The sequence below is a fragment of the Ambystoma mexicanum genome, chromosome 1q (genome assembly GCF_040938575.1).
Source record: "Ambystoma mexicanum isolate Mex_15411 chromosome 1q, UKY_AmexF1_1, whole genome shotgun sequence".
Classification (NCBI taxonomy): domain Eukaryota; kingdom Metazoa; phylum Chordata; class Amphibia; order Caudata; family Ambystomatidae; genus Ambystoma; species Ambystoma mexicanum.
The window spans coordinates 909,129,836-909,152,718 of NC_090922.1; the positions used below are offsets into that span (position 1 = coordinate 909,129,836).

Consider the following 22,883-nt stretch of genomic DNA (forward strand, 5'->3'; position numbering starts at 1 on the left):
TATGGCCATCAACCTAGGCCTATCCCACAAATCTTAGTACAGTCCAATAAAGTATTCTTTGTGGGCTAGTGTGTGCAATGATTGCAATCTTTAGTGCATTACCTCCCCCTACAAAATTCCTAAAATACTTGTGAAGGTGAAACATTTTGGTATTTTGAAGGGCTCAATTAATTGGAAGTGGACTGAACCATATTCACTCATAAACTAATTCTATTATCCGATTTAGAGCAAATGTTTGCATTTTATTTGATTGGTGACACTATTATGTAAATATTCTGCAATCTAGTATATACATATTCAGTTTTGTTGACTGTAATAAGGTTAAACAAGCTCCTCTAGATAGGAGGCAAAAATGCACGTCTATTTATTTCTTTTTATTTATCGGACATTTGTATGGCGCCTATACATAAGTGTTTCCAGGCACCACGAGGTCACAAGACAAGATGGGGGTGGGAGGGACATACATGGCAATCACACAAGTAGAACAACAAAAATGGTAATATTGGCTTTGTGACAACTCTACCGTGCAAGTACTTGTAAGTGCAAGGGGAGGGGTAGAGGGAGAAGTGTAGGAGTGGGGTCCCAAAGGAAGGGAGGCGGGCAAGTGCTGGGCGGGCTAAGGTGGCAAGTGCCAGGACAAACGGAGGACGTGGAGGATGAGTGCAGTGGACAGACGGGGAGGACCAAGTGGGGCTATCCAGGAAAGGGAACCTGAGGGAAAGTGCTGGCCAAGGATGCTGGGGGGACTGTAGGGGTTGGTGGGGCCCCTGTATGACTCTGAAGGGACCAGGCCCCAGTCGCAGTGGCAGGAGTAGGGTGAGCACAGGAGGGGGAGAGGGAAGGAAGAGGAGAAAAGGAAAGTCTTGAGAAATGTCCAGCACTTAAGAAGATCCGGTTCAAGTCTCAGGGTGGGAGGGAGGCCGTTTCAGAGGGAGGAACCAGCCGAGAAAAGGGATCTACCTCCCACTCTTTGCTTGGAGAAGAGTTTGATCTGCAGAGAGTTGGAGCCAGAGGACCAAAGGACTCTGGCTGGAAGGTATTTGGGTAGGGAAAGCTGGATGTACAGAGGTCCCAGGCCCCAGAAAGCCTTGTGGATGATGCAAAGGGTCTTGAATGTAATCCTTGGGCTAGGGGCATGCAGTCCCTGGGCTTGAGGCTAAGGTTAACTCTTGCAGTCCGGTTCTGGATTAGTTGAAGGGGGCAAAGGGAGGAAAGAGACATATTGATGAAGAGCCTGTTGCAGTAGTCAAGCCTTAGAGAGAACCTGGGCTCTGGAGATTTTGAGCTTCTGGGGGAATGTGAGGAAAGTTAGCATGCCCCTGTGAAGGTGGAGCTGAAAGTTGGAATTCTTGGCAAGTTGGACTTCTGCACAGGAAAAGTGGATGGCTAGTGCATAGCAGAGGGCCTAGGATGGAGGAGAGGAGGTGACGGTGGTAAGATTGGCAAGTTCTGTTCAGCTGTGAGATTGGTGGCTCCAGAGATACAGGCCTGGACATGAGCCCTCTTCTTGGGGCAGATGGAGAGATGATATACTGTGTCAATCTAGAATGTATAAATGTATATGTCCAACCTGTACTTCATCTCCCATGTAACTAAGTTCCTTACACAGCGCCTCGATGCCCAAGGGCTGTTTGTGCGCTATACAAATGTAAAATAAATAAATAAATACAAAATATTGCCTTTAGAGTAGGCAAAAGGCCAGTTTGTCATAGGATGAGCTAGATGCCTCCCCATCCGCTCTGCAGCTTTGCACTTGCATTTGGAGGCAGGCTTCAAGCGGATCCTCATGACGGGGGCAAGGATGTCCAGGGTATTAGAGATAGAATGGTGGCACCTAGCTAGAACAGATTCAGAAGGAGAGTGAAAGGAAGGGGGCAGAGGAGGGATGAAGGAAGAGGCAATTGCTGAAACTGACACATGCTTCATCAGTCGAATGACAGAGAATGAGACTGCAGTGCGGCCAGAGGCATCATCAGGGGACAGGAGAGGTCAAGGTGGGACGATAGGAGAGAGTAGTCAGACACGGAGAGAGGGGAAGTAAGAGGTTTGGAGGTTAAGAGAGTTGGAGAGGGGGATGTCTGTTGAGATGAGAGCATCCAAGATGTGTCCGGCAGAGTGGGCTGGGCCAGAGGGAAGGATAGAGAGGCAAAGGGTGTTGCAGAGGTTGCGAAAGAGAACAGTGGCCAGATCGGGAGAGTTGAGATAGATTTTACAGACCCCAAGGGAGATAAGTTTGGGGGAGGAGGCAAGAAGGGAGCAGGACAGGTAGGCCCATTCTGAGATGGAGAGGGAGGTGGATCTGGGGGAGGCCTGTAGATGGTAGCAAGCGTAAGAGAGAAGGTAGGCATGGCAGAAAGCCTGCAGACTAGGCTTTCAAAGGATGAGTAGGTTTGAGTGGGGTTGATGGAGGCAAGAACCCACTCATAGAAGATCAGAGCCACTCCACCACCAGGCTGCAAGGGCCAGCAAGCACTACAACGCAGTACAAAATGGTGGCTGCACAGTTGGAAGCACATCTAAACTCAAATTATGCCTGAAAGCACTAAAACACATGACAAAATGGAGGGGGTGCACAGTTGGGGCACACCAGAGAATAGAAAAAAGAGTTTACATTATTTGTTTTCTTTTTTCGTTTTGAAGCAGGGCAATGAAGAAAGCAGTTGAGAAACAGTCAGTATGAGGCACCTCAGGATGCATAGTACAGATGGAGCAGAGATTAGAAGTTAAGGATTAGGCAGGTTTTTTAGGGTTCTTACTTCACAGGGCCATTATCTTTGAACAAGCCAGTATCTAGACTGAGCCCTGACCTGTTGAACAGGATGCCTGAAGTTCCTAACCGATCTGGCAAGCAAACTAATTAGAGCTATGATGGAAGCCTGAGCTGCTAGATTAAAGCTGTATTATTTTTCTTAAATTTGCTCCCTTTAGGATGGGCAGATTAATGTATATACTTCTTTCTCCAATTTACTGCTCCAGCCTCTTAGTGGTATTTGGCTAATAACGTCATTTCTCTTTGCATTACATTCTTCAGCTCTCAACTATTTTACATCACACTTGTTGTGTATAGTATACCTTGTGCTTTTGGCCAGGTTAACATTTTTTTACTTGTCCAAGGCACATAAAGTGAGAGTCTTCTTTTTTAAAAATTCATATTTTGGTTTGTCCGACAAAGGAAGTTATGTGTACACGCTAACTGTTACCAATCTCTGACATGCAATGCTGATTCTGTCATGTTGCTCCCGAAACGATGATGCATCTGTGTACTGAATGCCCAATGTTACTATCGCAGAGCATCTTACACTTTGAGCCTCTCTTTAATGGGCACTTGATTGTTACAAGTACTAGACTATGGGAGCTGTTTCATACTACAACGAGAACAATCAGATATGCAATTCTTAATTTTTTGTATAGCTTAAATTTGCTGAAAACGCCAGTAATTATGAGTAATTTGTAAGAAACAGGATGTGATACAGGGTGAATCATGAGTTGTAATACTTTTTATTTATATGTTAGCTTCCTCCTTTGATATTGTGTATTATATTTCTCAGATATATTTAAATTTTTACTATTTTGATAATGTGTTGATATTAACCATGTAAAAACCAAAACATTTTTTTCATGGGTTTGATCATATGAATTAAATGACCTTATAATTGTATGAATATTTGCATTTTATATACAAGTTGAAAAATCAACAAAAAAAACAACAGAAAAAGAAAATCAATATGTACATACATACATTAGGAGCAAAACAAAAGAGATGATTGCTGGAAGGTTTAGAATTAATCTTAACCTCAGGCATTGCACTTGGCAACCTTCCAGACCATTGTTCTTCACCTGCCAAGCCATTACAGATGGGCAATAACCATATGCAAATCAGGCTTGGTCCTACCCCAAAAGGGGCAGTCCAACCCAAACAGCTATGTCATATCCCTTCTTCATGAGACCACAAGCATCCCCAGACATGTTTCAGCCTTGTTGGACCTCATCAGTGAGGAGTAACGTGGGTCTCTAGGCCCAGCAAGCAGGAATCCATGTCTAGACATATCCATCCCACTTAGAGTGATTATAGTAAAACACAAGAGGTGATGGGCAACTTGCATGACCCAATGATAGTATCTTATTTTATGGGGGTTTCAGACCAGACCATCTTGATCTCAGATGTCCATGAACATTTTGAATGGAAAATGACTGCATCGTTTTTTTTATAATGCAAGAGGGGTGACCCCCGGCCCTCCCTCTCTCCCCAGCTTAACTATTACCCTTGCCCCAACCCACACCTATATTTTAAAGAAATGTCCCATATTTTCACAAAGATTTCTCCATTCAAAATTGTATTAATCATTTCTGCGGATACCCCTGATCCCCTCCTATTTCCCCAAAATAAACCATACAATCCCTAAAATGTATTAAGGACTGTTGAGGAACTATCCACCAACACTTATCTCAGCATTGCATAAAGCGAGTCATTAGGGGGATCCATCATTTTCTGAAGAGTCATTCGTTTTTTTCCCCAAATAATTGACTTGATGGATTGTACTCCACATTCTAGTGCTATTGTTACCATCAGTAGAGTTTGAGGGAGGTTGAAAGTTTTCTTCCATAAGATATCTTCAATCATGGTTAGGTCCTTCACTGCTAATTGTTCACTTATATCTAGACCATAGGTTATAGAAGGGATAACTTTCTGTGCATACTTTTTTTGAATAGGAACCAAGGCAGTATTGTGCCTTCATTTTCTCATTTTAGCTACGAGCGGGATGACTTTCAATCTGAGCCCCACCTTTACATATTTGGCACTTTTTGGTATATTATATTCCAGATATCTCTTTTGACTGGAGGTCTGCAGTTTTTATTGCAGAACAAATCATGACTGCTTTCCCATTTCTATTGCTAATTTAAAGGGTAGATGGATGTTTCTGTTACATTCATTTTCAAGTAGTAGTTGGCTACAGAAGAACATTCACCCTCACAAAATAGTCTTCTTTTAACATTTAGTTTGCTAACCCATCTGCGCCCCTAGCCCTGGACGGTTTCCATTCTACAATCCTTTATTCTGTGTGCTCTTGTGAAAAAGCACATCCCCAAGCCGGCAGCTCTTCGGCATTGAGCACAAGAGGTGTTTCCGGATTGTGACCAAACCGGGACTCTATATCAGTTAACCACCTTCCTTCTGTAATTGGGCTGGTCTGAACAGCATTCTGGAAAACCTCTGTATCTTTAGTGATATCCCAAAACCTCCCGGGGTCCTTTGCCACAAGTATTCGTAGTATTTTTGAGCTGTATTCATTGATCAGGATCGCTTTAGACTGCTTTGCGCACTTTCTTTTTGTTTTAACCGTCCAAATACTTCCAGTTTTACCTGTGCTCCCAAACTGGGATCTCTGCTTAATCTTCTGATTTCCCCTCTAGGAAGTCTTTTCATCAGCCACACATTTCCATCAAATGAATGCCTGCTTGTGATGAAACTGGGTTAATTTTCTTGGAAACTTTCTAAAGAGCCACTTAGTACATCCATAATAACGTCTGTATAATTTTGGATGGATAAACATGGTCAACACCACGTCCCGTAACCGTACTGTATCAGCTTGCCCAATCTCCTAGACAGAATGTACTTGTCCTTATCGGATAGCTTCAGCCTGTTCCACTGTGGATTGCTTTCCATGTGTGTGAGGTTAGGCTCAAACTGTAACGATGTCACCATTAGATCCATTTCCATTATAAGAATGACATGGTCGCTCCAGAATATACCCTAATCTGCAATGAGCCCACTGATCCAACATGTGTTGTTAGGCATAAAAGTAATGTAACATAGACATGCCTCCATGTGCTCATAGAGGGAATGTCACACTTCATTTCTCCATTGACCTTTTATAGGTGCCAGCACTCCATTAACCTCACCCATGCAAGGCCCTTCAAGTCACCCTTTTTGTTCTTATTTTCCATTCTTATTATCCCTTCCTCTACCAACAGGGTACCTGGACACCAGCAATTTAGATCACCACCAATAACTATCCAATCGGAGGAGGTTTTGTTGTACCTCTGCAACAGATCTTCAAGAGAAGACAGTAGCTTCCCGCTTTTACTGGATTTTAATAAACATTTCTAAACAGCAAGTGTTGGTTGTCCCACTCGAGATCTACAGCCAGAATAGCCTCACAATCTGTGTGCCATTCTTTTTGTACGAATCCCCATGCATTTTCCACACCACTAATAAGACCACCAGTCGGTCTACCCTTAATACCTTAAATATGTTTAATCTTTTATTAAAAAATATTGAATAGCCATCTAGGAACAACTTTTTTTCACAAAGCCACACTTTCTGTAAAGAAAAACATGAAAATTGCATACATTACCGTGAGGAGAATTGATCTCTAGGAAGCTATTGAATACTCTGGAATTCCAACATAAGATTTTAGAGTTCACAGTGTTAAAGATTTAAATGGTGAAACACGTTATCTGTTTTAGAGGGAAAGGGTAGGAGTTATGTAGGGGTTACAGACTCTGAATTTTAACTAGGGCAGAATGTTATCAAGAACCCAGACTCTTGCAGAAGAGGTATGATAATGTGTATGGGAGACTCTGGTGTGAGTCTGGTGTGAGACAGTGCTGACAGTTCATATAAAACAAAACAAAAGGGGGTTTGGATTCAGCATTGCATAGTGGCAGATACCATAGCACAGTGCACCATTCAATGGTATAGCATGGACTGAGTTACAATGAAATGTAGGAATAACAATTACTTACAAATAACAACTTAAACCTACTAATGTCTAACACATTAACAATATTACAGGCAGCTCAGTCCATAGCTTATTGGTGCAAATCATTGGTGCAAACTGGGCTTCTTCATGAGGCTGCAAGCACAGGCTCTGTGAATTTGCTTGGAAAATACATTAATAAAAACTGCTTTTGTGATGTAGACGTGCAGGAAGTTGAAAAGAAAGGTGTTTCAAAAAGGCCATCCGCTCGCTGAGCTGAATTCTGTGTAAAAGATGAAAGAAAAGAGACATGTGTTAACTCTGGAAACTTCCAGGAGGTTTGACTATCCAGAGGGGGTGGCTGATTGATGGGATGACATCACAAGCAGGGGCATGCAGATTTTACACAAAGTGTAGGAGAATATATGCGAAGTGGGCAGGTAGGAGGAATTCTGCAAAACATGTTATATCTGTAAGCACAATCATGTTTTTCACCATGTTATCGATGTATCATTTCTCAGGTAACCTGGTAATTCTTTTCTGAGTAATTACACTGAACCACCAATGCAACACAAATAAGGTAGAGAAATTGTGCCCCTAGTGCAATCCCTGTTTTTGCTCCAGCGAGTGATCCCAAAGTGAGTCTAGCCCTGTGTTTAGTGGCAAGATAGGAATACTCTACAACCCAAAATATATCCACTTCCAGTCTTCTGTTAAATTGCACCCTACTTCTTTAGTCTCCTCCCACTGTACCTTTCTTCGTCCATTTCCTCCAACAGCACAAACTGTATTTTCTTTCAGCACTTAATAGGCAAGTGCTGGAAGAAAATATAGTGTGTGCTAACAGAGGACCTGTAGTGGATTACTGCTACCTTGTCCTCTAAAACAGATAAAAGGGGTCATTATAAGTTTGCTAGTATCCCGCCCATAATTCTGGTGGGATACCGGCAAACTGACCTACTATTTCCACTGCATGATATCCCAGTATTACCGGGATATTACTGATGGCGGAAAAGGGTGGTACATTTCCATGGAGGCGATTGGCAGTATTTCTGGCATTGGTAATACCATGCTGGAAATGCCTGCTGTTTTTTGCTGGTGGGGCCTTGATTTACCTACAGCTCAGAAAAAGTGCTGGTCACGGAATTACAACCACTTTTACTGCCACTTTTTCCAGACCGCCAAACTTATAATGACCCCCAAAGTGTTTAACACATGCCACCTCCTTCCCATGATCACACTGTTCTAAGTCTCATATGCCACTATTTCTTTTGCAAACATTGAAGGCTTAAAAGGATAAATATAAAAGCCTAATGATAAAAAGTGTATCCACTTCCTTCATTATCAAGTTAAACATTAGTTTAGAGTTCACATGAACTGCCACCAAGTCCAATGGTTCTTTCCTTAAAATTCGACTTGAGTTATGTCACTAGATGGAATAACTCTCTTAGCTGTAATCATTGCAATTAGTATAAATAAATTGGAACGATTCTGAGTTAGATAAAATTGGTCTCTGAATACTTGTTTGAGAACAATGACGGAGGTGTCACATAATACAGAGTTTTAGAAGGGTGAGGGCAAATTACCAATATTTGGGTTTTTAGCATTTCCAACCTGGACCAGCTTTTCTGTGAATGTTGTTTATCACCCTTGATGTATAATTGAATTTTCCCTTCTGGGGTCTGTTTATGGATGCTCGAGCAGATAGATATTGACTCTTCTCAGAGGTCTCCAGAGGATCAAATTCACCCTCTTTATTGGTCCAGGCAGGACAGACCCTGGGCTAGAAGACAGGTCTAATTATCTATATTTTTCTTTTTTGCTGCTTTATCCTTGCCTTTAGTAATGTTCCTGTCTTTCTCCTCTGAAATCATCATTATATCATTGGCTGCAATGTCCAGGTTTCAGAGGAATTTGTGAGTGAGCTTCTTTTATTTATTTTCCATGAGAGGATTTGGCTCAACCTATTTAGTGAATTGGTGTATTTCGGCATTTTGGAAAACAGTTTCCATTCCACTGCTTCCTGTTAGTGACATCTTCATAGCTGTGCTGATTGCAGAAGAAGTGCCCTAGAGAGAGCTTTTCTTAATCACATTTACTGTGATTATTTTGTGGACCACTGCATGCTGCTGCAGTCTCCTTCGAGCACTTAAATTTGGCTAGGAATTCAAAGCCTCATATAGTAAGGACCCTAACTAGATGTGCTGATCCATTTAAGTTATATCAGGAAAGCAATATAATGGAAAGAAAAAGAAGTGAAGTGAATGGTAACAATTGGGTATTATTTGAGGATAATTGTTTTATGTTGAAAAATGTCCGAACAGGTCACAGAAATCAGAATGAGACAGCATGCTGTCTTGTTTGAAGGACAAATAAATGACATGTTTTTCTGCCTGTACGTCACTATGAAAGGGCATGATTTGTTGTGGCAGCTTCTGCAAATCCACTTTTAGCACGCAAGTACACATAACACTATGTTTACCATGGCATTATTGCAACACAAAACACATTTATATGTTGCTGCATATGTGCCATACATTTATCTGTGCAATTAATTCTGCCCAGACAAATACACATCACACAGTGGCAACACAGGTAAGTAAGAAGAGGGAAGAATATATTGACACAGCACAAATCAAGAAAACCTTTCTCCCAATTAGTCTTTGGTAAGGTAGCTTTGTGTGTTAATAGATATAATGCAGACATTTGCAAACATGATTTCACCTTTCTCACGTCAATGAAATTAGTGGTTAAGAATTAGAGCATGTCTCCTAAAATTGTGCAAAGAAACAATTCTAGCTGTGGTTTGCACCCCTGTGTCTGTTGCCCTCTTTGTGGATGGAGGAATGCTTGGAGCTGGCATGCAGCTGGTTCTCCACAGAGAAAATTGGGCCAGAAGGGCCAGGGATAAAACCTTTTGGTGTTTAACTCTGACAGAGTTGAGAGTAGATCATGTGGTTGGTATGGGTACATTTAAGTTGGGCTTAGCAATTCCAGTGTTTGTCAGCTGGTGGTTGGCTGGGGATCTGAAAGCGAGAATAGTGAGGAGGGACGGAGATAAAGTGTTTAGGCATTTTCACTTTTCAGGGTCGAGTGCAGGTAAAGAGGTTAGCCTGGGTGGTATGGGGGCGGGTATTAGCAGCTCCAGTGTTGGAGTGTCCAGTGTCCTGAAGGTAGCTTCTGGCTGAGGCTCTGAAAATAAACTAAGGTGAGAATGGTCAGGGCTAAAGTCTTCAGTCTGCTAAAGCTGTCAAGATCGATAGTGAGTCAGATGATTGGCATGGGTTGGTGCTTAGTATTTTGAGTGTTAATTGGCTTCTGTGTGGGGGATGAATGTCCTGGAACTGGAGTATGGCTGGGTGCTCAAAAGTAAATTAATTGAGTAGGGTTAGGGATAGAGTCTTTCGGCTTTCTGATACTATTCTGTGTTACTCTAATCATTATGATTGAAACAGTGTATGCAGATATTGAAGATGAGTAGTCTTCACCCGGTAAGGTCTACTCCCATTTGTCTATAGATTTTCAGTGTTTGTTACATTGTGGTTACCTAGTGTAATCAGGAATGTAATTATTGTTGTCTCCCTTTAATTGTCTTAATTTAACTGTGTGAATTTTGGATAAGCCTGGAGCTGTGTAATGTAATTAGGGTGAGAAGAGCAAAAGAGTTTGGGTTTTTAAACCTTTTTGGGACACAAATGGCTACTGTGGCTTGTTTGGGTGGCTTGAGGTTGGGCTCAGCAGCACTAATGTTTCTGTGGAGGGAAGTGTGTCTTAACGCTGGCATGTAGCTGGGGCTCTGAAAAGGAAGTAAGGTGAGGATCATCAGGAGTAGAGTGCTTAGGCAATTAAGCCTATCAAGGAAGAGAGTGGGTGCCATGATTGGCATGGGTGGAGTGGGAATGGAGCTAACTGGATCCAGTGTTTGTCTACCTTTGTGTGGAGTGAGGGCTGTCACCCAGGATTTGAAAATAAAACAATGTGAGGTGAGTCTGTGCTATAATTGTTATGGTCTTAAATCTGATAGAGTTGAAAGTGGATAATATAATTGGCAAAAAGTACAGCTGCGGTGTTCACCGGTATCTTTATGGAGGTCCAAGTGCCCAGAAATGGTGTATGGCTGGGGTTCTGGAAAGGGAATACAGTGAAGAAGGTTAAGGGCGAGTCTTGAGATTTTCTGTTAACTTCCAATGTTTTGTGATAGTCTGCTGTCATGATTGCACCAGTGTATGCAGAGATTGAATATGCAGAGTCTCCACTAATAAATAAGACTCCTGCATGTTAATGTAGTGTTTCTCGAGTTTTGGGTAAGATTTTCATTGGTGCCTCTCATACTTTTATTAAGTTGGTTTTCCTCAAATCTTCTGTGTCTTTGGATAGGTTTATCCACATTTTTTAGGATTATTTTAATTTCTTCAGGAGTTTTGACATCTACAAGAATTGTTTTATTCTTGTTAATTATTACAAATAATTTCAATTTCAAGAATTGTGACAGAGTTTGAGGGTTTTGAATAATTAGTAGAATTGTAACCACTGAACATTTATTGATCTATTGATATTCCAATTCATGACAAACATTTTATTGTTGCTAAACACAGTTCATTTAAGAATTAGTCTGAGTCTGCATGGGATACTTATGCTTTTGTGATATTCTTTTATAATCATGTGTACAATGTCAACTTTGTCTGTTTTTAACAAGATATTCAAAGAGTATTATTGACAACATTTTTTGTGTTCCTTTAATAAAGCTCGATGTTTAGTCAAAAATCTAATTATCCACTGTTAATCCAATGAAATATTGGAACATGCAAAATACTTCTAATATATCGCTGTAATGCTTTGAACACCTCAAATGTCTCGTGTTGTCTCAAACCTCCTCAAACCTCCTGGTAAGCCAGAATGGTTCTGGGGCCTCTTGATCTTCATCAAACCTCTTTAAAGAAGGTTTGATGAACCCACACACCTCTCTTATGGAAGGTTGCCCATAACTTGTGTCAGTTTCCTATTGGTTTCAAGAGGCATCTGATTTCCAAGTTCTGACATAACGCCTTTACTGATTGTAATAACACAAACACCATATAAAACATATACAGAGTGTTTTCCATTAATCGTTTCTGTGTGACATAGACTTCACACTTCCCTGTTTTAGATGTTACTCTAAAAATATTGGTGAAAGCATTCCTGTTGTGGTACCTACCCACACGTTCTTCAGAGGCTCATTAAATGCCTTTAAATGCCTTTTTTTCCCCTTTGTTTTAGTAAAATCAAAGTAGAGTTCTCTATTATTCATTTGTGAAATCGCTTTTAGTCGAAATCTAAATTAGAGGGGAGACAGACGGTTGACGTCCTTCCCTTTGATACGCCTATGTACAGCTAATAGATTCATGTTTTAGTTTAGCAACAAGCCATAGGCATCTTCAACTGTTTAATAATTAGTCGAGTTGGTGTATTGTTTCCTATTGGCATGTGTCATGTGTCGAAACCTGGCTAAGTGGTAATAATTAAACCCATTCTCCAGTTTATGCTATGAAAATGCCTAAAACATTTATTTCAATGTTCAAATCGGATAATTTGGATTCATGATGTTAACTAAACTGCCAGCTTTACACAAGATTGCTCACTTTGTCTTTTACTCTCTCTGTAAATCAGGGAAATGATGACATTTATGGATGTGTCCTGAATTCAGCTAATCAAATTGAAGTTCAACACGTCTTTTCAAATGGGAAATCAATCTCTGACATCCAACCATTGGTAATGCTTTTTACTTTTTAATCATCTTAATTGAAGATTCACATAAATCAATGTTGTATTTGTTATTCAATAAAGATATTCCAAGTGTCTAGTTTACTCCAGCCTCAAAATCCTACAGTTAGACTGAATGCAAATAGGAAGTGACAAGGTGATGGGTTACTTATATAGACATCGGAACTCAGCTTACCTCATTAAAAGTAATGTAAATGTGCTGAAAATACAAACTTCTGAAAGCTTCACAATGTCTACTTTAATCAAGTGAGAACTTTAATTGTCTGAATTAACCAGTGGCAACCATAATCTCTACCACTTTATTTTTATTACGGATGTCCATTAATTACATCTCCTAAAAACTGACATCAAAGTAAACCCTGACGTAAACTGCATACTGTGAAACTCATATGCCTCTTTGTACAGTTTATATGAAAGTTGAACATTTATAACATCTCCTGAAAACTTACTTCAAATCAACCCTGACTTTGATTTGAGTTTTCAGGAGATGTAAAGCGTGCAATGTACAAAGAGTAAAACTCATATGCCTCTTTGTAAAGTTTGTGCTTATTAATCACATCCCCTGAAAACGGACATCAAAATCAGCCCTGACTTTCGTGTGCATTTTCAGGAGACATAATGGCATAATGTATGAACTGTAAAACTTGTACACCTCATTCGCCTCAGTGGGACCTGTTTTGTAGGTGTACGTGCCGTAGGTGCACTAGTCGTAGATACCTGTGTCGTAGGTGAGCATATCATAGGTGTGTGCCATGGGTGCACATGTCATAGGCACATGTGTTATGGATGTGCCTGTCGCACATGTACATGTCATGGGAGCATGTATAATAGAAGCACACACTGTAGGAGCATTTCATAGGAGCATGTTTCGTAACAATGTGTGATATTGGAGCATGTGTCTTAGGACGTGTGTCATAATAATGTGTGCCATAAGCATGTGTCATAGCCATGAAAGCCATAGGTGCCTGTGTTGTAGGTGCCTGTGTCATAGGTGTGTCTTAACAGCGTGTGTTGTATGAGCGTTTGTTGTGACATCATGTGTCATAGGAGTGAATGTTATAGGAGTGTGTGCCATAAGAGGGTGTGTTGTAGGAGCGTTTGTCATAAGAGTGTGTGTAGTAAGACCATGCCTCATAGGACTGTATGTTGTAGCACTGTGTTTTGTAGGTGCAGGTCGTAGGACATATGGGCATGTGTTGTAGGTGTGCATGCCATAGGTGTGCATCCGTAGGTGCATGTGTCATAGGTGCACATGTGATAGGAGCTTTTGTCTTAGAAACATGTGACTTAGAGGCTTGTGGTGTAACAGTGTGTGACTTAGCAGCATGTGAGTGCATGTCATAGGAGCATGTGTAGGTGTGCATGCCACGTGTGTGTGTCATATGTGCATGTATCATAAGTGAACATGTTATAGGTGCATGTGTAATAGGAGCTTGTGGTGTAAGAGTGCGTGTCATAGGAGCACTTTTCATAGGATTGTGAAGTGTGTCGTAAAATGGTGTGCTTTAGGAGCACATGTTGAAGGAGCATGTGTTATGGGTGCATGTGTCATATGTGCACATGTCATAGTAGCTTGTCATAGGAGCATGTGTCATATATGCACATAATGTAGATGCACATGTCATAAGAGTGTGTCATAGGAGCGTCTGTCATAGGAGTGTTTGTCATAGGAGTATGTGTCATAGGGTCATGTGTTGTAGTAGCATGTGTGACAGGAGGGTGTGTCATAGGAGCACAAGTTGTATGTGTTCATGTCTTAAAAGTGTGTATCATAGGAGCACATATCATAGGAGCATAGGTCATAGGAGCGTGTGTCTAGGATTGTGTGTTGTAGGATCACCTGTCCTAGGGGGAAGCGTAGTAAGAGTGTGTGTTATTAGTGTAAATCTATGTTCATCTCACACACCTGCATGTAGGGTTTTCATATAAAATGTAACTTAATTCTGCTCATGTTTAGTTTGCCATCAATACATATCATATGTAGTTGACAGTTCATACTTGTTTGTAAGGGACACTTCCTAAAAACTGACATCCAAAGTCAGTTCTGACTTTTATGTGAGTTTACAGGAGATTTAAATTACATAATGTAAGAATTGCAAAACGCATACACCTCTTTGTACTGTTTGTGCACATTAAGTACCTCTGAAAACTGCCATCAAAGTCAGCCTTGAGTTTCATGTGTGTTTTCAGGTGATTTAATTGTGTAATGTATGAACTGTGAAACTCATACTGTGTAGGATTGCTATCTGGGAATGGTGTGAAAGCCCAGACTTTTTTGATTTTTGAAACATTAGTAAAATGATGCAAGTAAATACATATCAGAAAGGGTAATCTGGTTTCCCATTCAGAAGCTCCATGTCAAAAAGTATAGTGCACACCTGTCCCTGCTGGATCAGTAGCCTGATCTACAGCGCCTGCTCTACCAGTGGCACAGACCAGGTCCAGAGGACACAGGTGCCCATTTTACAGCTGCATTGAAAGCCAATGCTCTACAGCAGAGGGGCTGCATTTAAGACATGCACCCCTGTTCCATGAAATATATAACTATGAGAATGCTGTCCTATTGGTACACTAAACTGTAAATATAAACCATAATTGAGTTTGAGGTATGGTGGCCAACATTACTCATAATTATCCAAGCCACATCAATTTGATATCACATATGTGTCAGCACTGTGAGCCCAGCTCAGCTGTGGAAAAGGTATGTGTGTTTCCCCAGCCAGCTGCAGGTTTGTAGCCTTGGGGGTTGCCTTTATTTGTTCCTTTGTTAGGGCAGGTAAAACCCTTCCCAGAGAGATAGACACTCCAGAGGGAGCTGTCCTGAAAACAGAAGGAGCAGCCTCATACCAGGGTTCGGAATACCAAAGAGGCCTTTGATTATATTGAGAAGGGAAGGGGGCAGGATTAGTGTAGATAGAGGGAGCTCTTTACAGCTAGCGGAATCTTCCACATCTTATTTCTCTCTGCCTCTATCCTTCCTTCCAGTAGCACAAAGTACTTTGGGTGTGATGTCAGAAGGCAAAGTCCACTTGTTGCAAGGACAGGGATTGGAACCTTAAGGCAGACATGCATTTGTCCTATTGCTTGTAGAGTCTTGCCTCAAAAAGAAGGGGTCAAAGTTAACAATATTTTAATTTGGATTTCTTTTAGATTTGTTCATGCCATATGTTACAACAGTAACTGGCATTAAGCCTGGCCTTCATCCATGGTCAGAGTGCATTGCCAAATATATTTTAACACATGAATGTGTACTAGTCATTGCCTTCAGTTATGGACAGTGGTCATAACCTTCACCCATGTGCACTAAATATTTTTAAACACTAACAGGCTACCAACCATAGATTTTGGCCTTTACCAATGGATACAGATTTCAACCGTGTACACTGTATGTTACATTCACTGATCAGGCACAAGCCATGGACTTTAGCACAATTCTGGCAGGTGGCCACAATCTATGGCTGTGTCCACTATGTATTCTAACGTATAAATGGGCCACTAGCCATGGCCTTTGACCTTGAGCAGTTTGTACATCTTTTGGCCATGTACACTGTATATTTAAAAATAAATAAAATGCAATTAGTCGATGGCCTTTGGCCATGCCCACTGCATATTATATGCACTAACCAGCCACTAGCCATGGTCTTCAACACAATACTAGCCAGTGGCCACGGCCTTTGGCTGTGCCGACTGTATATTCTAACATATGAATGGGCACTAGCTATGACCTTTAGCCATGGCCACTGACTTTAACGTTGCACACTGTATATTTTAGTGCTGTGATGGGCTACTAGGCATGGCTTTTAAACATACCCATTAGTATTTCTGAACACTAACTGACCACTAGCTATGGCCTTTGGTGCTGGCCAGTGACCCCAGCCTTTGTCATGGGCAAGTCCAAGCCCTAAATTGTTATTACGGTAATCAAAGTTTTCATGAGGTAACTTATAAAAGATGTTATTTCTAATTCTATTAATGATGTAATTGATTATATACAATGTAATTAGTGTTATCACCATTGATGGTATTAGTGATGTGATTTGTAATGTCATCAGTATTCTCATACGACATGTAATTACTGATATCATCAGAAATGTGATCTGTGATGTCATCACTGTGGTCATAGGCTGCACAACAGGGGACGCAACGTTAAGTTGGCTTTAGAAGAATTTCAGGGGTTTGTTGTATTAGGTCTCACCTTAACGTTCCTTTCAAAGATTTTGTTATAATCTATTGCTCACTTTGATGTCTCTGCAAACTGCGTTTTTTCCTTGGATTGCAAGGTTTCTGTTAGTCCCTAGATTTTAGAACGCTTCCAGACCACTACCCTTCGGTCATGGTCAGTGGGCACGGCTGAACACTACCAAACCCCGACCACTCTATATTTGAAAAAACTTGCAACCCATCGCTCAAAGATGTTCATCAATCACACACTGATTGTATCCTGTTTTGACAGTTGTAATGTTATGTATAAAAGATTGCAGGCTTTGAGAACTCACAATGCGCAGTGAGATTAAATTATTTGCCATGGACCACACACTTTGGAGAAGTAGCGTGTTCCAAGCCCCTTGTTTTACGGCTGGTCTCTTGGTGACTGTTGTGATACATTGCACAACCCCAACTAACCACATTTAAGCAGCATGACAATGGGAATAAAATGACCGGCTGTAAGAATAACATATGCCCAGGTACATTCAATTGACCTTCTCCTTAGAAGATAGTGTGCAAGACAAAATACCATTGGACTTTCAAAAAATTATTGAACACCAGAAAAATAACCTTGGAGAGGAAATCTTAACATAAATATGCTGGAAAACTATTAAAGGTGCTCACCTTTTAAACCCAGCAATCTGTAGTGCAATATTCCATGTAAATCAAAATCCAAATATGAAACAAGTGCTTGGGGTCTTGTGGGTAAGTGTCTGCACTGGAAATATGTCAATCTGAGTAAAATCCTGGCATCCAAATACTTGAGCAATCTTGCCAACCTTAAAAAAAACGGGGTTGCATCCGCCCTCTGAAAAAAAGTTAAGCTGTCCACCCACATGTGTCTTTTACTGGTGCCTTGAAAAGCAGCCACACTCAGGGGAAAATAACTGCATCAGTGTCCAGGATTGCAAACTCTCTTGCCACATTGTGGGCAGATACTCATGACTTACTTGCCCTCTCATCATTTCCCCTCCTCACCCTCATGTCTGGCTTTCAACAATACTCTGCTTTGTAAAGCTTACTCGAAAAGTACACATACGATAAGTGTCACTCAAATATATAAATCCTTATAGAACTATGTTAGGGAAAAAGTGTACAATTGTGACACTATTCCCCCGTCTTGACTGTGAGACTACAAATGCCAGAATGCAATTCAGCAAAAGGCAATAAAATTGTCTCTAACTAACAGTAGCACGGTTTAAAGAAAATAATGCGGATTCCGTGTGTTATGAGATATTTAAAACTGAGGAAACACATGGCATTCAGGATTGTGGAATGTCTCCCATCCATACAGTAACCAAGACCGACCCTTCTTAATTTCAAAGTGAGGACAGATCCAACCCCATCAGGCCATGTTTCTTAAGTGGTCTTGTAAGGTAGGTTCATTTATTAGCCAGATTTGAAGCTAAGCAGGTTTCGTCCCCCTGTTACTGCAGGGATCGGAAACCCATTGTTGCTGTAACAATATCTATATTATTTTTTTATTATTGACTGGCAGACTACACAGACCAGAATGCATTGAAGCAAAAGGCAAAAAATGGTCTCTGATTGCAAAACTTTCTAGGACGGACAGTAGCACGGTTTAAAAAAAAAAGAAATTGGGATGCCCCTTTGGTCACCTATCCATGCAGTAATAGCTTGGTAGTAATAGCTAACGCTGCTTAGCTTTAAAGCAAGGAAAGGTCCGGCCCCGTTGTCTAAGTGGTTGTGTAACTTTGGCTTATTTATCAGGCAACATGGCCTGAGGAGGCTGGCCCCTACCTCATTTTGAAGTTGTGCAGGGCTTGTCCTAGTTACTGCATCGATAGTAGACCTGGATGGCATCGTGTCACTGGCCATGGATTTTTCACCCCCGACATCACTATAGCTGTAAATAATCTTTAAAAAAAAAAACTGTAACCGCGGGTACTGAACTACATATAACCTTGGCTATCTGTAGTCCTTTATAACCACGAATATCAGAAAAAATGCGAAAATAAAATGCTTTCCTTTCCCCCCAGGCACTCACCAAGTGCCCCCTCATCTGTGCCAGCTTCCCCAATTCCTCAGATGGCCGGCCTCACCTCCCCTGCCCTCTCCCTTTCCCCCTACAACCCACACTGCTTCTGTGACGTAGTTTGCTTTGAGATCTTGGCGACTATAGCTGAGGCTACAGAAAGCTCATGTTGCAATCTCACTCTCTAGACCGCCTCCAACTTTCACTTGTTTCCCTCTAGCCACCACCCCACCTCTAGCCTCATGGCATTTCTTTACCTGCAATTGGCTTTTTTCCTGTGTTTCCATTTACCATATCCTCAGCTATAACCTCGAATATTTCTAACACCAAGAAAAAAACAAGATGGCAGCTGTTTCATTTCTGAAGGCATTCAGTTTTGGGTAAATCCCGATATATAGCTATCTAATTTTGAGAAGTGGGCACCCCCTTCTAGGTCAAATATTAAACAATGGAAAGTAGGCCGCAATTTTGGAATTTCTTTTTGTTCACTTCGTAATAACTTTCTTTTTTTTTAACGTATCTTCATGAAAGTTTGCAGTGTGGGTGGTGGGGGTTGTGGGGGTTGTGGGGGGATGGGCTAGTTCCTAATTACTTTTAAAAAATGTGTCAAATCCTTTATTTGAATCAAAAGTTATTAACAATAGAATTTTAAGGGGTTCCTATGGGAGTCCGACTCACCTTAACTATCGCTGCCTTATAATATATATATATTTTTTTTTATTTTTTTATTTGTTTATGGCTTTCCTAAGAAAACCTTTACAAAAGAGTAAAAAGAGCAAAAAAAAAACTATAGAAACTACCAAAGTCTTACAGATCGATCGAGAAATATTCACCCATTATTCGATACTTCGACTATACTTTGTGAGTATCGAGCAGTTTTCTAGAACCTTTACTATTGCCGTGGTGAGCATGACTTCCTGACCGGAAATTAGTCTGTCCCAGAAGGAATCTTGTAATAAGGACTCTTCTCTAGCGACGAATCTTCCAAGCAGCTGACGTCTTATAGTCCAAGTCCCCTCGCATTCTAGCAACAGATGTCTCAATGTTTGTAGGTTCGGTGGGTCACAAGACCTGCAGAGCTTTATGGTTTTGTCACCCTGATGTCTTTTAGCCAAAATTTCTCCGGTATGAGCCAGATTTAATCTGAGTCTGAGGAAATTGTTTCGAATGTTCTTGTCTGGGAATTTTTGGAGGTAGCGTGGTAGTGTGCCTACTTTTCTTTCCACTTTCAGGAAGAGGTTCGGTGGGTTTAGAAGCCTAACTCCTTCAATCGTACAAATCCAATCATATATTTTGAGTTGTTTTTTTATCTTCAGAGGATTGACAATCAAAAGTTCTAATGTTGAGTTCAGCCTGAGTATAATGTCCCCCACTTTTCTTTCCAGGGCAAGAAGTTGTTTTGATTTGGCCTTTTTGTGATGTCCCATTACATCGAAAAGGAGAGTCGCAGACCTAGCAGTGATAATATCGCGATATAGCGACAAGAGCTTCCAATCTGCTCGACAGCCTAGGGAGATCAGACCCAGTTCATATCGCAGGCTACTAAGAGGTGTACACGTAGGCAAGTTTAATACTGCTCTCCATAGCCGACCCTCAGTTTTGCTCCAATTGTAATTCCAAAGCATAGGTTTCACTTCTAAGCCGTACAGAAAAACTGGTACAGATTTGCCAATATAGAATTTGAGAAGCGGCGATAGTGAGAATTTGCAGAATCTCCCCGTCAGATTCTTCATCTGGGCCGTGATTTTAGAGGTCTTCCCAGAAATAATTGGTAACATCTTATTCATAGATGGAGATGCAAAAATTTCGTAGCCCAACTAAGTGAGCTCTTCAACTCTGGGGATTTCCGTTTCATTGAGGATCCATTTCCTGGAGGGAAGGTTTTTTCTCGGATGTTTAAATACCAGGATTCTAGATTTCGAAGGGTTAATTATAAGACCATTGAGCTTAACATAGTCATTTAGTTTGAGAAGGAGCTGTTGCAGCCCCCAGGCCGAGCCATCCAGCAAGACGATATCGTCTGCGTAGGCCAGCCAGTGTATACTTCTCCCATTTATTCTAGGTGCTATCATAGAGGCCGATTCAAGGAAATTCCCCAGGTCTGCTAGAAAAAGATTAAAGAACAACGGAGCACCTAGACAACCCTGCCGGACTCCCTTGAAAGCCTCTATGGCCTCTGATAAGTTACCGGCGTCATCCAGTCTTACCCTGATGGTGGTATTCTTGTGAAGCTCTATAAGCATAGCCAAAAGGGGTGCTGGAATCCCCCAATTTAGCAATTTCCGCCAGAGGTGAGCCCTGTCCACCAAGTCGAATGCTTTGGATAAATCTACCCATGCCCCAAAAAGTGGGGTGCCATTCTTCTCATTGGAGCCTTCACTGAGAAGGTTCAGGATAAGGCCATTTAAGCTGGTAGATAGGCCTTCCCTGAAACCCGTTTGGTGCCGGGACAAAATTTCGTTGGTATCAACCCAGTGAGTGAGATCTTTCAGGAGAAGTCGCATAAACAATTTGCTATCAATGTCAAGGAGGGCGATTGGTCGATAGCTAGCAGGTTTGAGCCTGTCGCCCCCCTTGAAGAATGGAATAATAAGTGCATTCTTCCAAGACGGGGGAAAAGAGCCAGTCTTTATGATTTCCCGAAAGAGATGGAATAGCAGCTTTGCCCACATTGTAGGGTGATTTTTTAAAACCTGATAGGTTAGACCATTCGGTCCTGCTGCCTTTGATGTAGATGCTGAAAGAATAAGGTCAAAAATGTCTTGTTGAGTAAATGATAATGACCAGGTTACTGAGGGTCCAGTGAAATCTCTAGAACCTGGATGTTCAAAGTTCTTGGTCAGATAGTCGATCCAGGATTGCTCTGGAACTAGGTTGCAGAGAGAGCTGTTGTGGCCTGTCTCCAGTTGGTTTAGTGCGGCCCAAAAGCTTCTGCAGTTGTTGGCGTTAAGCAGGTAGAGTATCTTTTCCCCATCTTCTTGCTGTATTTGATGTTTGTGGTTACGAGACCAGTTTCTATAAGATTGTTTGGCTTTCCTGATTTTTTGTATGGTTTCTCGTTGTTCTCCCCCCCCCCCTTTTTTTTAGAGTACGAATGAGATGATGAAGAGACCTTTTTTGCTTGTGTCTTTCCTCATCATAATGATGAAAATGTGTTTGTTTTCCTCCAGCTTTCGTCATCTGTGGTGGACAAATTGACCATACGAAATTCCCGAAATTTTCGGGATGAAATTCCTCAGTCCATGACGGTCCCGGAATTGCTTCTAAAAGTTGGTTTAATTTTTCCCCACCAAATTTATATTTTACCACTCTCAGTTTGCCCTTGAGTCCGACTAATTTCTGCGGACGTATTGCTTTAATGTCTCTCTGTAAAGCCGAGAATCGAAGTTCTAGGCTTGCGTGGTCACTGCCTCCTTCCCAGTTAAGGGTTAGGGTCGGGCAGTAAGTTGCGAGACCTGATGTTACAAAAATATAATCTAATGTGGATTTCGAAGAACCTCAACGCCAAGTATGATTTTCTATTTCATTGTCCCCATTTTGCTTAATGATCATTTCGAGGTCCCAGGAGGAAAAGAAGGCCCACCATAGTTTGCCCTTTCGGCTGTTGTTTAGGGTGATATTTTCTGCATTAAAATCACCTGCTACTATAATGTGGGCTCCCTGGAAGTTGGTCTTCGCTGCTATTAAAATGGTCTGTAGAAGTTCTAGAAAATCTTGCAGCTTTATAGTGGCTGGATTCCAGTATATATTAATGAGGACTAGAATGACTCTTAAATTGTCTGAGTCCAACTCTACTTTGCAGGCCTGAATGCCTGCGACGTTATTACAGAGAGGGAGAATTTGCTGAATACTCAAGTTTTTGAGGACCATAAGAAGTCCGCCCGCCGGTCTCCCTTTAGATTTTTGTGAGGCCCCTAGACTTATAACTGTAAACCCCTCTATCTCTATGGGGTTTACTAGCCAAGTCTCCTGGAATAATAGAATATCAAATTCTTTTAGTAGTTTATTTTTTAGTAGCTTTTTTTTTAGAAAAGTAGAGCCTCTTGTGTTCCAGGAGACGAGACCGAGGCTATTTTGCTTAAAGGCTCATTTGCTCCTCGCCGAGATTCAGGAGGACCTGTGAAATAATCTCCGGTAATTTCATAATTAGGTTCTCGCTTAGTTTGGGGCCGGAATTAGGGGTCCTTGGATGTTCACTCAGTGGACCGACTGGTCCTCTC

At 41.3% G+C, this 22,883-nt stretch overlaps 1 protein-coding gene across 1 annotated transcript in view; it reads left to right on the forward strand.

Annotated features, from left to right (window-relative positions):
* LOC138559368 (putative ferric-chelate reductase 1) overlaps positions 1-22,883 on the forward strand; it is a 482,214-nt gene that overhangs the window by 238,577 nt on the left and 220,754 nt on the right. The window contains exon 10 of the mRNA XM_069642735.1: positions 12,348-12,449. Coding sequence (XP_069498836.1) covers positions 12,348-12,449 — 102 coding nt within the window. The remainder of the gene's footprint in view (positions 1-12,347; positions 12,450-22,883) is intronic.